Source organism: Lepidothrix coronata, unplaced genomic scaffold, assembly GCF_001604755.1.
Source record: "Lepidothrix coronata isolate B3197 unplaced genomic scaffold, Lepidothrix_coronata-1.0 Scaffold3, whole genome shotgun sequence".
Classification (NCBI taxonomy): Eukaryota; Metazoa; Chordata; class Aves; order Passeriformes; family Pipridae; genus Lepidothrix; species Lepidothrix coronata.
Genome location: NW_016690183.1, coordinates 4,700,838 through 4,715,344, shown reverse-complemented (window position 1 = coordinate 4,715,344; position 14,507 = coordinate 4,700,838). Strand labels below are relative to the sequence as shown.

The 14,507-nt window shown below is 42.9% G+C and overlaps 1 protein-coding gene across 1 annotated transcript in view; it reads left to right on the top strand.

Annotated features, from left to right (window-relative positions):
• The first annotated feature begins 5,733 nt into the window (after window positions 1-5,733).
• Window positions 5,734-14,507, top strand: part of ITGA9 (integrin subunit alpha 9) — a 225,011-nt gene continuing 216,237 nt past the window's right edge. Inside the window, exons 1-2 of the mRNA XM_017822886.1 lie at window positions 5,734-5,900; window positions 14,066-14,193. Of these exons, the coding sequence (XP_017678375.1) occupies window positions 5,734-5,900; window positions 14,066-14,193 (295 nt within the window). The remainder of the gene's footprint in view (window positions 5,901-14,065; window positions 14,194-14,507) is intronic.

Sequence of the window (14,507 nt, the reverse complement as noted above, 5' to 3'; positions counted from 1 at the left end):
TGGACTGAGACCAACGGCATGAGGTTCAACAAGACCAAGTGCCAGGTCCTGCACTTTTGCCACAACAACTCTGTATAGTGCAACAGGCTGGGGGCAGAGTGGCTGGAAAGCTGCCCGGTGGAAAAGGACCTGGGAGTACTGGTTGACAGCCAGTTGAACATGAGCCAGCAGTGTGCCCAGATGGCCAAGAGGACCAATGGCATCATGATGTGTATCGGTAATAGTGTGGCCAGCAGAACCAGGGAAGTGATTTTTCCATTGTACTTGGTGTAGGTGGGGCTTCACCTTGAGTGCTGTGTCCAGTTCTGGGCCCCTCAATTCAGGAAAGACATTGAGGTGCTGGAGCAGGTCCAGAGAAGGGCAATGAAGCTGGTGAAGGGTCTGGAGCACAAGGGCTATGAGGAGCAGCTGATGGAACTGGGGTTGTTTAGCCTGGAGAGGAGGAAGCTCAGGGGTGACTATATTGCTCTCTACAACTATCTGAAGGAGGTTGTAGCCAGGTGGGGGTCAGCCTCTTTTCGGGACAAGAAGACAGAGTCAAACTGCACCAGGGGAGGCTTAGGTTGGACATTAGGAAGAAATTTGTCACATAAAGGGTGATTAGATACTGCACATGGAGGTGGTGGAGTCACTGTCCCTGGAGGTATTTAAGGAAAGACAGAATGTTGCACTGAGTACCAGGGTTTAGCTAACGTGGTGGTGATCAGTCATAGGTTGGACTCAATGATCTCTGAGGTCTTTTCAAACCTAATTGATTCTGTGATTCTGTCTTCCACCCACATAAAACTTCTAAGATTCTCAATCTGCTTGGAAAACGCTAGTATAGCTGTATGAAAAAGGTAAGAGGCAGATTGAAGAGCTAACAATAGCAAATAATAGTACCAGCAAAAGAATAATTTTCCTTCTTTCCTATTTACTCCAGCTGGAGAAGTAGCTACAGAAAAATGCAAGAACAGACCAATAGGAATTAAATGTGTGTATTATGTGAGGAGATCAGTGTAGTCACCTCATTCAGTTTTTCAGTGGGAACTCAACCTGAACATGTTACCTAGCAAAATTAATTCATCTTGCATTTGGTGCAGAAATTGAGGGCAACATCTCCTTAATTTAATGGGAATAAGGTAAAAAGGCGTAGTTTGTACCATGACAAATAGCAGTCTAGATTTTGCCTCTAAGTCTAGATGCTGCAAGTGATTTGATGTCTGACAGGCTGAAATGGTACAAGTTGAAATGTAGTCAGCTTCTTTCAGTGTGTCTTAGTAATTGCCAGGGACAGAACTCTGTTCTGTCCATTCAGCCATTTCCTGCCATCTGGTAGGCAAGTGAATATGGGGATTTTCCTCTATCCAAAAGATGTTATATTTATCGTATTTTATGTATGTACATATATATAAATACTTTGGTATATTAGAGTTACTCCTTTTGTGCATTTGTTACAAAGGAACACCCCTCTCTCTGACAGTTTCAGCAGTGATGAAGGCTTGAAAAGAAATGAGGAAAGAGAAGTTTTTCCCATTCTCCTTGCACTGCAATGAAAGGTGGCAGTGCTTTTATTTCTCCTTCAATGGGGCAAGCAACCATAATCTATTTTTAGAATGAAGCCACAGTGGAAGAGGAATTGAAGAGGATGCTCTTTACCTGGTAGGCAAGAAGAGCTACAAAAAAATGTATGGAAAACATCCACTGAAAGACTAAAGAAGTTTGGTCTCCTGAACTTCTTACAGCTGAGTCTGAAGGTGAGTTACATCACAGAGTTCTGTGGGAACTGACTGAAAAGAAACTGCAGTATTATCATTAGGACCTGATTTACAAACAGAATTACTGATCTCCTTGTATTGAGCACTTGTCAGAGAAATACAGAGAATGCACACGAAGAATCAGCAAGTCTCACCAATGCAATGGGAAACCTTTAACCCAAGTTCAGTTAAAACATTCTTACTACTGAGCATGTACTGACATAAACGTATGAATAACGATGGGGAGAGGCAGCAGCCTTTATTACTGAGATCATGAGATGCCTTTGCTTTGTTAGCATGTTCCTGCTGATGGATGCCAGGGCAGGAGAAGGGAGTGTTGCCCTGGCCCCACACAGGAACACATCCTCTCCCCAGCTGTTGCTAGGAGCAAGCAGGAGGGAGCTGGGGGATAGGTAGAGAAATCTGCACCCAAACAAATGGGGCTCAAAAAAGATGATCAAATAAGCTTACAGCAACTGTACTTGTAAGTTGTGGGTGCCTGTGGGAAGTGAAAATGCAGTTACGTGTGGATATAAACTGGATTAAAACAGATGGTTAAACCTCAATCACAGCACTGCATTTGATAAAAATGCAAGGAAAGGCAAATGATAAGCAGGGTCTTCAGATTAAGTAAGGTATTGGTAAAAATAAGGAAAATAACATTGAATTCACAATATGCAGTATAGGAACAAACTTATATTTTATATATATATTATATTTATACACACAGACACATATATGAATCATATGGCGTTTTGGCAGGGGAAGCCTCCAAGAGGGCAGCTTATCTGTTAATGCTAAGTCTTGATGAACCCCATCTGTACACAGCTGAATCTTTAAGAAATGCAGACATGGTGCATTTGTTTTCTTTTTCTTTCCACGGTCAGAACATTATTGTATTGGACTTTTTTTTCCCTGAGCTCTACTATTAATTAAAAAGTATTGTTAAGGGTGCTATTTCACGGACAATTCTCAATATACAGATAACTTTTCTAATTTAAAAACTAATCTGGAGGCTGAGCCCTGCCAAAATACAGTGTTCAATTTATATAGGTGGGTGTAAAGTACAAATTAGCCCTGTGGTGCAGGTATGGAGGCTCCCTAGATGATACAAACTTCAAGGTTCATGCAGCGAGAAAAGGGATATAGAAGTACAGATTATAGTGATTCCTGTTCTGAACGGTTCTTTCACGAAGGGTTGGCATACCATTTAATGTATTATCCCATGTTCTCAGCCCTTAGTTTTGCCATATTCATTTAATTGTACATTATTGTACATTATTGTTGCTGCATTGGATGCTTCCCATTGCTTTCATAAATGGCATGCCAGAATTTTATCAGCTAAACTTACGCCATTGAGACAGGCAGTTTCTATTTCTGTTTGGACTGACAAAATTCCTGTTAGATTTAGCATGAGATGACTTCGGTATTTGGATGTGCAGTAAAAGAAAGAAAAGGATGGAAGTACCGTGTTCCTGGCCTTTCCCTGGATAATCTTCTTTGCCAAGAATGGAGAGCTGAAATTTTTGTGGACTGACACAATTTCATATATATCACTTCTAGTTGAAATAAGTCATCCCAAGAGCACTCTACAGCATGAGAGACAAGTGTTCCATTCACCTCCTCTAGCTGCTTTGCTTCCCTCCTTCCCCTGGAGATGGATTGCTCTCTCCAGCATGTCATCCCACATTTCCTTTAACTTTGTTGGAGAGCTGCCTGAGCATCGCTCAGTGCCCAGGTAATTAATTGAAAAGCCCCATGGCTTCCTTGCTTCAAAAGGCAGAGATTTGACTTTGTAGTACTAATGAGATTGAATGTCATTTGTGGAATTTCCTTAATCATGGCATATTGACTTTCTGCCTAAATCAAATTACTTTTATCCATGTTGATTGCACACTTATAAAACCCCCATGAAAATCTTTTTATTAAATGTTATAAATCTCCCTGCTAATACAATGCAAATGCCCCATTGTTTTCACTTAGTGCTTTAATGAGCAAATCAGTTCTTGCAGTTTAATCACACACTGAAGGCTGAAGTTACTGATAAAGTGACTCTTCCTTTTTATTTGATATTGACCACTGTGCCACTTAACTTTAAAACTAGAAAATTTTCACTTCTCCATAATCTTGGTCATACTTAGATGAAGAAGAGAAGACTCACACTACTCCAACCTTTTTATAAGCCACCTTGAACAAGAACACTAAATAATTATACCACTAGGCTTTACACAGCAAATATAAAAGACCTTGATGACTGGAAATCCCTTCCTTCACCGATCTTTTTTTTTCACCGCCAAATTCTGTAGTTATTACTTCTCTACTTAACCTGTCCCTGGAATGTTCCTATGCTAATGTCCACTTTCTGGCATCACAATCAACATCAAAAATGGCAGTTTCTAAATAGCAACATATACCTGTGGCACCAGAATACTTGCTCTGAGGGTGGTGTTCAAGGGCAATGATTGCGATCAATCTTTTTCCTGATGAGGATGCTCCCTAACAAAAACAGGCTACACTTTTGAAAGAGCCATGTAGACACCATGAAACAGTTTACCACAAAATTCCTTCCTCGCTGAACACAAGTCGTGGTACAAACCCTTTGCAGAAAATGATTACACTTTCACCAAGAGCTTCTGTCACTGAAAGAAAATTCGACCTGCAAGAGTGTTTTCCCATGCCAGCTTTCCAACAGCCCCAACATCCAGCAGTCTTCCCTGGAGATGCTCTTGTCATCACAAGTATATTCCCCATGAACCATCATGTGCGTATGCAATAAGTACTGGACTTGCTTGCTGATCTCCAGTGGCCTGCCAGAAGCAGCAGCTCCTTTTGTATCAGACTTCCTGGCCCCTCTGTTCCCAGGATTTACTCTGCTTCTCCTGATGCACCTTCTCATGGATGAGGGGTGTACATGGAATTGAACAGCTAGAGTCAACACTAACAACAACAAATTAAAGTCACTGCTGAGAGAGTATTTCTTCTCTGAGATTCTGGGCTTGATCCTTAACAAGAATCTAACCACGATCTCTTCTGAATCATGAGCACTAAAATGTATTGCTTTTTACTTTGTTAAAAGGATGGGCTTTGTGGGCCCAGGGTTTTCTAGCACATAACTCCTCTCCCCTTCTCCTTCTGGGTGATGATCACCCTTCTCTTATTGTTTGGAATAGACTATCTTCTTTCCTTTGCTTTGGCTCATCTTTTATTATATATTTGACTGATTATTTTTGCTCTCAGTCATATTAAAGTATTAGAGCAATTATTTTCAGCTTTTACTTAGCCACAAAGGTTGCTGCTTCTTTTTCAGACCTGAAGTACTTATGCCAGAAAACACAGGTCTGATTTTTTTCCCCAAAGTATTTTCATTACTATTGCCCTGAAAAAAGACACTGCCTCTCCTCATGGTTTCCCTTTTCCCCAGAAAAATCTCCCGTGCAGCATGATGTCAGTCAGATCTTTCTTCTGACACCTGCCATGAAGCGTCCCTCTCCGCGTGCGAAATTCAAGCAGGGCTGATAGCCTCAAACTAACGACGGGAGGCAGGACTGATTCCTCCAACATCTCATTCTGCCCTCAGCTCTGTTACTTCCCTCTTCGCCTTCAAGAGGCCGACCAGGGGAGCGGGCCAGGGGTGCGCGAGAACAGGAACGGGTGGAAAAAAGAGAGAATGTCTCAGCTGAAAGAGAGTTTCGTGGAAGTGAGGGACGCTGAGCGGTGCCGGTGGGGCGCTGCGCGGGAGGAGCCGAGTGGCGGTGGGTCCGGGAGCGGCGCGGCGGGTCCCGCAGGGGCCGCCAGGGGGCGCGAGGCGGGCGGGGCGCGCAGTCCCTGCGGGGCGCGGCGGGGCCGGACCGGGCCGGGCCGGGCCGGGCGGAGACGCGGGGCGGGCAGGAAAGCGCCGCGCCAGCTTGGAGTCGTCGTCGGGGGCAGTGCGGGCTTGGCGGGCTGGGGCTCGTCGCTTAGAGGCGCCTGTACGGGCGGCTGCTTCGGGGCTCGCAGGATGCCGGCGGCGCGACGGCGCGGAGTGCGAGTGCTGTGGCCGCTGCTGTGGGTGGCCCTGGTGCGCTGCTACAACGTGGACGTGGGGCGCCCAGTGGTTTTCCAGGGTCCCAACGGCTCCTTCTTCGGGTACTCGGTGCTGCAGCACTACCACGACAGCACGCGGTGGTGAGTAGTGCGGCCCCTGCGTGCCCGGGGCTGGCGGCGGGGAGGCGATCGGGCGAGTGCTGCCGGGACATCCGTCCCTTCTGGCAATCGCACCTCCTGCAACGGGGCGGCGGGACCCGAGTGCCCCTCGCAAGGGCGGGCAGCGAAGGGGCGCCTCCGCCCCGGCTGCGGGGGCCCTCCCCACGCTCAGTCCGCCCCGTCGTGCGGGTGCGGTGGGGGCAGCGCCGTGGCTCCGCGCCCCTTGAGCGGGAGGGATTTCTCTGAGAGGGAGCAGAGTCTCCCCGCGCTTGGAGGTGTTTTAACACCGGGATGCCCTTCTCGAGCTGGCGACAGGCGCTCGACATCGTGACCTCGCTGTCCTCAAGTGCCAGCCTGCCCCTGGCCGATGCCTCCGCGCTGTGCGCGGTCCCGCTTCCTCGCGGGAAATATTTAGCAGCTTATCGCCCTGACGGAAAGTGCACGGGATACAAAATGTGATGGGTCATGCCGTGTTAACGGGAAAGGTTTCTAATACCGATCATCTCCAGCGGGAGCAGCACGCTCAGCGTTGACGGAGTCGATATCCCTGCACTCAGCCTGGCGAGGGACAAAATCCTTCCGGAGGCTGGAGAGGCACTTCCAAATTGAGAGGCGTTTGTCCCCTTTGTGTGCCCGCTCTTGGCGTGAGGCACAGTAGAGGAAATGTCTATGAAACTTAAAAAAAAAAAAGACCGATGAAAAGTAAGTTTATCTACATCTCAAAAAATTATGAAACTGGCAAGCTTCTTGTTTTCCTATTGATTGAAAAGAGCCTTGCAGCATAGTCTGTCTCTTGTCTGGGTTAGAGGCTCTTTGTTAGAATTAAAACTGATTTATCTTATTTGGATTTAGTTGATGTCATCTGGTGCACTTCTAATGTGAGTAGGAGCCATTGCTGCCAATAAATGTCCACAAAGCATGTCTTTATCTTTTATACTTAGATATGGCCCAATGACTCAGCTATTGATATTGGAACTTTGGTGCACTGTGGTATAAATAAATGTATTCATTCTGGCGTTCAGTTCTTTAAAAATTAGTTTCTTTCACACCCTTTAGTTCACAAGTAATTCTATGCTCTGCCTTTCTCCATAGTGGCTTTTACAGAGCATTAATTTTTAGGACTTATCAGAAGACTTTGTAGAGGAAAAGCACCCTGGGAGAAGAAAAGCTCTCAGTTTAAAGCAATGCTTAACTTTGGTCAGGAACCAGTGAAGGATGTAAAGGCTGAAAGCAGCTTGTGTTCAACACAAATTGCTGGGGATTCACACTGGTGTGAATGAAATGCTGATCTAGTGCAGTATGGTGGGATGTAAATGATAGAATTTGTTGCTCCTTATGTAAATGTCCATTGTTCTGATTGATAATATGAATTATCTTCTGATAGCACCTGCTGTTGTGATTTTTTGGAAGGGGAGATAGACTAGGAAGGAGAGTCTCCCAGAAATCCCACTTGGTTTGGAAACATGCTGGACTATAAGTGTTGGGCATCCATCTGAAGGCAGAGATCTGTTAGAAGTCTAGTGTTTGAAATTAAAATCTCCAGTTATGCAAACTTCAGTTTTTTGAAAGTGGAGGTGATTCATGGAGCCTTGGCTATGACACCCAGAAAAACAAAACAAAACAAAACAATAAACATCTAAGATCATTAAATATTTTTAAATAAAGAAATTGCTAGCCCTAACACTCAGAAGGGTTAACAGCAGTTTAATATGGTCAGCATCAGCACTGTCAGAAATCTTGGGGGTGGTATTGTCACCACTGATGGGAAAGCTCCTCTTTTCATTGTGGAACGAGAGAGTTTGCCTTTATGGGTACTTCAAAATCTTGTTCCCAACAGACCCTGGGATAACAAGTTTGGGAGATACATATTTTTGCACTCTCCTTGATTCTAATTTGCTATGCGTAGTTGTGCTCTTAATGTTTGCATGCATCCTAAAGGTCAACAATGAATCTTGCTTAGAAGTATATGCAACCTTCTTCCAGTTTTCTGAAGATACCACTCCCTGTACTGAATGAGCATATTCTGATTGCAAGCACATTTTTTTTCACACTACAACATAATAAACATTTAAAGTGTTTAACATATTTCTTCTGAAAAGCTTAAAAGATCTAGCCAATCTTCCTTGACATTCAAAACATTAAAGAGCTGAACCCTAGTAAGTGCCTTTATCTATGCCCACTTCAACTGGGCATAAAAGTCTCCAGTATTATATAGTAGTATTTCAAAACCATATTTATACTGCACAGAATCTTATACATCCTTTCAGAGCATAAAGTCTCTGATTTCAAGTTTAAACCAATTCCCAGTTGCAGGTTACTAATGTACAATAAACAATCCCAATGTATTAGATGAGTGCAGGGGGAATTGCTTAGTGGAACTCTCAACATTTTTCAGCTTTGTCAAGTTTCTGTTGCAAAGCTGTAGATGTATTTACTTAACTAGCTTGTAGAGTCACTGGACGATTTTTTTTCCCTTCTCTTTTAACTGTGATATTCTGGGGAAAGGCTGAAGTCAGTTACAGGGAATATGTAGTAAAAATGTTTTCTATTCATCCCATTATAGCATAAAGCTCCTCTTAAAAGTAATAGGTTTACTGTTTGGTTTTGTGTGTCAGTTTTTTCTTCTTGAAACATTTATATACCCAAGGAAGAGCTATGATTTAAGTTTTCTCATGTCCATTTGACCTGTACACTGCAATAGAAAGTAGTTAAGCTAAATTGACTTTAGACTGATATTTTGGGCATTCGTGACTTGCCCAGTGAGCTGTGCACTACATGAGCCTGCAAAAATGTGATCAGGCATATCTGCGGCTGATAGGGCCCCTACCCATCTAATATTGTTTAATATATTAATAGACTCTCAAGCATTTGAAAGTGTTCAGGGGCTTCTTGCTCTTTGTTGCTTGAGGACATGATACTCACCTAACATGCTTCTGATCATGAGAGCTGTGTTGTTTGCAGTAGCCTGTCCATGTGCTGGTATGTGTGTACATATCTGTGTGTATATACATGTGTGTGCACATATATATAGCCACAGATTCATATGAAAATGGTATCTGTAATAGGCAGACCTGTTTCAATTGTTTGTTTTCCAAGACCACAAAGGCACATATTTATATTGTCTACTGCAGGCTTGCAGGTTTTCAGTAAACTGATTCAGAGTTTGGTGATTCTTCAAGATTTATATGAGCCAAATATTCTTGTAGGATGAAAGGGGGGGGGGAATATTTTGTTTGAAATATTACATCAGATAAATGTGAGTAGTCAAGCTGGTACACAGTCCTTGACGCAGAAATTATAGTGGAATATGAGTGTTCAGCCACCACAACAATAGTGGAGCAAGTCAGTGCCTTTGACCTTTTATGAAATAGTTGATTGCAAAGATAGTTCCATTTAGAAGGTGTTTTTGCACACTTTTTTATCTCAAAAAAAGTTTATTATCACAGATGTGCTGATGTTGCTGATGTATTTCTGATGATATCTGCTTTTCCTTCCTTAAATGGCTTTTATGGCTGTAAATCTTGATAAGTTTACTCAGTTACCTATCATTGCTATTTTCAGCCGAGTGAGGAACCAGGTGGCTACTTGCATTTGGAGCAGAGACAAGCTGAAGTGCTTCTGTTCTCTGGATGTAATTTTGGAACTTCGACTAAAGACTCAAAAAATGACAAAAAAATGACCCCAGACAGTTTAAAAAGAAACAAATGTCAATTTTTTTCCCCAGTAAAAAGTGTTAATAATGTGAAATCTTTGATTGTTCTTTTTTAAAACATTACTTTATTTTCTCTCCTTTCCGCTCTTTATTCCCGCTTCTTGCTGACACCCTCAAATCCCTAGCAAGTCCAGGGTGACCACTTTATCTTTCCTGGCAAAATGATCTGGCTTGAAAAAGTAGTGGAGTCAGTTTAATTGCATGGTGTCCTGCTGTGTTTTACAATATGGAATGAGTCTGTTTTCTGTGCTCTTGCATCATTCCCTCAGTCCTGCTCTTCACTGGATTGCACTGCTGCTAAAATAATGAAGGCTGTTCTGCATCTCAGGCTGATGGATGTGTTTTTTTTAGTGTGTCATGTACTCGTGTGCAACCAGAACAAAGGCTGGGACAGACCGACCCTGTGGTGGCTGGGTGTTGTGTTGCATAATCTAAGCAGTGATGCTGTAGGTGTTACCATGGCATTTTGGGGAACCTGAACTTGCTGTCTTTGGTCACAGGTCATCCAGCCCTACTGCTTCTTGCTGTGGATGTAATGGATGCAACACTGAGGTTTCATCCTCAGTGTACCCCAAGTACCTGGGGTTTTTATTGCAAGTAAGAGATCTTTCTAAAGGGAAGAAGCTCAACTGGGATATGATGGCAGTGCACCCTCCTCTGGTACTGCTTTTGAAATCAGCTCTGGTATGCAAGGATATTTAAAGACTTTTTTTCCCTGCCACTTAACATTGCAGTGAGGTGAGGTACCTACAGTCCTTGAGTTGTGATTGCCTAATCGCTGCTGACATGCTGCAGGCTGATGCTTAGTGTGCATGGCATCTCTCCAGCCATTTAGTCAGCTCTGCACTTTTTCTCCCTGTTTCTTCTGTTAAATGCAGCACTTATTTTCCAAATCTGTATGGCCCGAGGGTAAATCACCAGTGAAGTGATTGTTAGTGTTCTACAGGAAGTAATTTTACAAAGGTGCGGATTTCCCTTTGGCCAAGAAAGCTTCTTGTCATCCATTAATATTGGCAGCTGTGACTCCTGCAGTGGAATGGTTTCTGGCCATGCAGCTGTGTTGTTGTCTCAGTACAGATGAAAGTGTTTTGACTTCCTTATGTGAGTATGAATGCAAGAAGAGAGGGTTGTGGCCTTTCTACCTGCTACTCCTTATTTTGGTTTAGACCCCAATATTTTTTTCACAGAACCAGTGGGATGAGGCTGTTGCTTACAGATTTTTTTTGCACCTCAAGCAAAAGTGACTCTAAAAAGGCCCTGAACTCTACTCCTTCTGCCCTCGGTTGTCTTCCATAGGAAGAAATCTCTCTCTTGAGGGGATTTCTTCTTCAAAGTATCTTCAGGCAGTTACTCAAAAATATTCTAGGGGCTTCCCACAGAATAGTATGGTTGTGGTGAGAACCAGCAGTCATCTATAATCTGTGCAGAGAGTATTATCCGCTTAGTAAGCCTTTTGGCAAAAGGCTGGAGAACTGCTGGTACTTGCTTGCTGACAGCACAAGTAGTTGTATAGCAGCACTGGAGATCTATACCACAAAAATCAGGCTATTTTAAACCAGAACTGCTTAAACAAGAGTGAATTTGGAAGGTTGTACTTCTGCTAGCTGTATTTATATCTTCTGTGTTTGTGCCAGGCAAGACTCCACAACACTTAAATGTGAGAAGACTGTATTAGGCTCTAAGATTTTTTTTTAAATGATTTTCTGAGTTGATATGGTACTAGACGAAAAACATTTTCTCTGATTGTAGCGTTGTTTCATAGAAATCACAAAAGATTTCACAAGTGTTTTAAATGTATAGAGGAGATACAAAACAGGTGTTTGTTTTGCTCAAGGAGTCCCAAAATATTTAGATGGAAATGAGTCTTCTATCCAGGCCTGCTGAAAGTCTCATGACAGTTAAATAGGTGACTTTCTTACAACAGTTAAGCCATTACAAACTAGTGAAAGAGTAAGCAAGTCTTTATGCTGGTAAATGAAATATTCCGGTCTCAAACCTTTGAATAAAATTGAAATAATTGGTATGTGACAAATACCAACCAAAAAGCATGTGAACCAACAAAAAAACCTCCCATTTCCCTGAAGGTAACCATCTCAGGACATGGATGAGCATGGATCATGCCAGATGGAACAGGAGATCTGCAAAGGTTTTAACTGCTGGGTTTTAGGTGCAAGAGTGAAAGAATGAGACAAGATCCTAAGATGACATAGTGTGGGATGTAGGTAAAATATCAAATTTGAATGAATGGATATTCAGGACAATCTGAAAGAGATTTGCTTTTGGCACGTGTCACTATCTGCTTCCTTCTGCTCAGTCCACGTGAAGAAATGTCAGCAGACATTTTCTTTTTGAAAGGTGTATTTGCTCAAGACAGCAATATTATCTGAGTCAGTAGCCTACTCAAATCATTAATTATTAAATTTTCCCATTTGGCTTTTTAAAGAAAGCTGAAAAATCTTTGTAATTTAGACTCCATCATCTCTATCTTTTATGCTACAACGCAAAGTTTCTTGTGCACTAGTTGCTGAATTGTGTTTACTTTTCTTAGGTTAGAGCAAAGCTTCTTGTAAGCTGGAGATCAGTGTGGCCTACATTATCTGATTGTTATAACAGGTCATAGAAACAGTTTCTTGCCACTTGCAATTTGAACCTGTAACTATTTAAGCTAGTAATATTTATTTTTGTTAGACCTCATGAATGTCAATAAGTGAATGATAAGCATTCATTGCCTGTGTAAATGAAATACCTGCAGCCTGCCTAGTGGGATTTCCATGTGGAGCTGTTATTTCAAACTCCTTTTCACTTGCTGCCCAATGTGTGCAGGTTTTGTAGGTTTTAGCAATTTAAGTATTTTGGACATTAATTCTTCTCACTTGTGAAAACATGATGTGCATTGTAGAGTGCAAGACTGCAACCCCATCAGAATTCTCCAAATGATACAGCCTAGCCCAAGAAACTTCAGAGAAAATGGTCACTTAATGCAGGGGTTTCGCTTCTTTTTGTAAACACATCAAGGGCCACAGGATAGTTTTGTTGTATCCTATGTCCAGGGGAGTGTGTCAGGAGTGGAGACGTACTGCTGTTTGGTATAGATGAGGCTCTGATGCAGGAGAAGCTCTTCCAGATGACTCAGGTTGACCCTGGACACATGCACACGTTGTGTCTTGGGTCTTCCTGTGTTTACTGGGATGGTGATGATGGGTGGTGATTGTGGATGTAACTTTAGAGGATGAAGGAAAAGTTGTTTAAAACAGGGAAAGCATCCACTTTGGGACTGGTGCTGGGCTGTCCATCTGTGCCATGGGAAAGTTGTGTATACAGACTGACTTTGCATCAGTAGCTCTTTATCCCTTTAGTGGCTAAACCAAGAGCAGTGTTTCCTTGGTCAGCTGCTGCCTGCCAAGTACCAGGCTGGGTCCGCACACAGGAGTGCTGGAGCCTCAGCCTTTCAGAGATGGTTGCCCTTAGTTCTGCCCTGGGTTTAACTTCAGTGAGAATTTTTTTACATGCAGAAGCTCTGTCATGCCTGACATAGCAAGAGCGTTGCAGAACTGTTACTTAACTACCTGGTGCTCCCCACTGCCCTCCCTTGATCTGCCTTCCTCCTGCTTAACCTCCATCCTCATCCTCATGTGCCTAGATCTGGACTCATAACTAGTTGAGAAAGATTGTCCCTTTAATGAGGAGGCAGTGAAAGGACTCACTTAATACTTGTGCTCCCCCTGTAATCCTTCTGAAAAGGCATCCCTTACGGCATGAGCAGGTAGATGCCAGCTTGCTAAACAATTTAACTGGATCCTAACACAAGTAATTAAAAGGTGCTCATCATCTTTCAAGGGTAACCCTGTGGTCAGAACTGGGCATTGGTGCTTCTCAGAAACAGTAGGTCTCATGTGGAATAAATAGTCCAAGTAAAGTCTTCACAGCCTCAAGGATAAAGTTGGCTGATAGCAATGCACTGTGGAAGAGATTTGCTTATATTGCTTTTTGTGCCTCCACTTCCTAAACAAACTTACAAATCTTGGACTGGCTCGCAAGCATGAAGGTTCAGATTTTGTCCTCTTGTGGGTGTGTGTATCAGCTCTGGGTTGACAGGGATGTAGCTAAAACTGAGGAAAAATGGATGCAGCTGTCCATCCTAATGATTTCCAAAATGCTTTGGGTGTGTGTGTGGTGAGGGTGTGTAACTTTAAATGTGTTACAATCTTAATGGAAATTTAACTTGATAAAGTATTTATGCCTTCACTGTGGAAAAATGCCTTTATTGTGTGTGGTGTTTCCAATTTGTGAGTCAGTATCATCATTTTACAAGGTTGCTGAGAAAAGTGCTTTTGCTGAGGAAGCTCTGGCAATGGGAGCCTTGGTGGTGTGTTTGTTCATTTTTTTTAATTTTCTCCTGAAATTAATCACTTGTTACTTTGCTTTTGGTTTCCAGGGTCTTGGTTGGTGCTCCGAAGGCAGAATCTAAATACAGCACCTCTGTTCAGTCCCCAGGAGCAGTGTTTAAATGTCGAGTCCATACCAATCCTCACAGAAGATGCACAGAACTGGATATGGGACGAGGTAGGTAGTTATGATGCTTTGGGACAGATGGAAGGAACCAAAAAAAATCCAACCCATATGGCTAGCAATGCTTCTGCCAGCTTCAAATTGGCCCCAAAACACTGACAAGGAGTCATCAGCCTTTCTGATGGATTTTGAGCAATGGTAGCAAAAGTGTCTTATTCTCTTCAGCATTACAAAATAACATCCCACCTCATACTGGTGTCCTCCCAGTGGCCTTGCTCGCTCTTTCCAACAAGTAACCAGGTAAAGGTGGATTTTTCCCTGCTTACACTAAGCTGCTGTCTTTTCTTCACCTGCTTCAGTGTAACTTT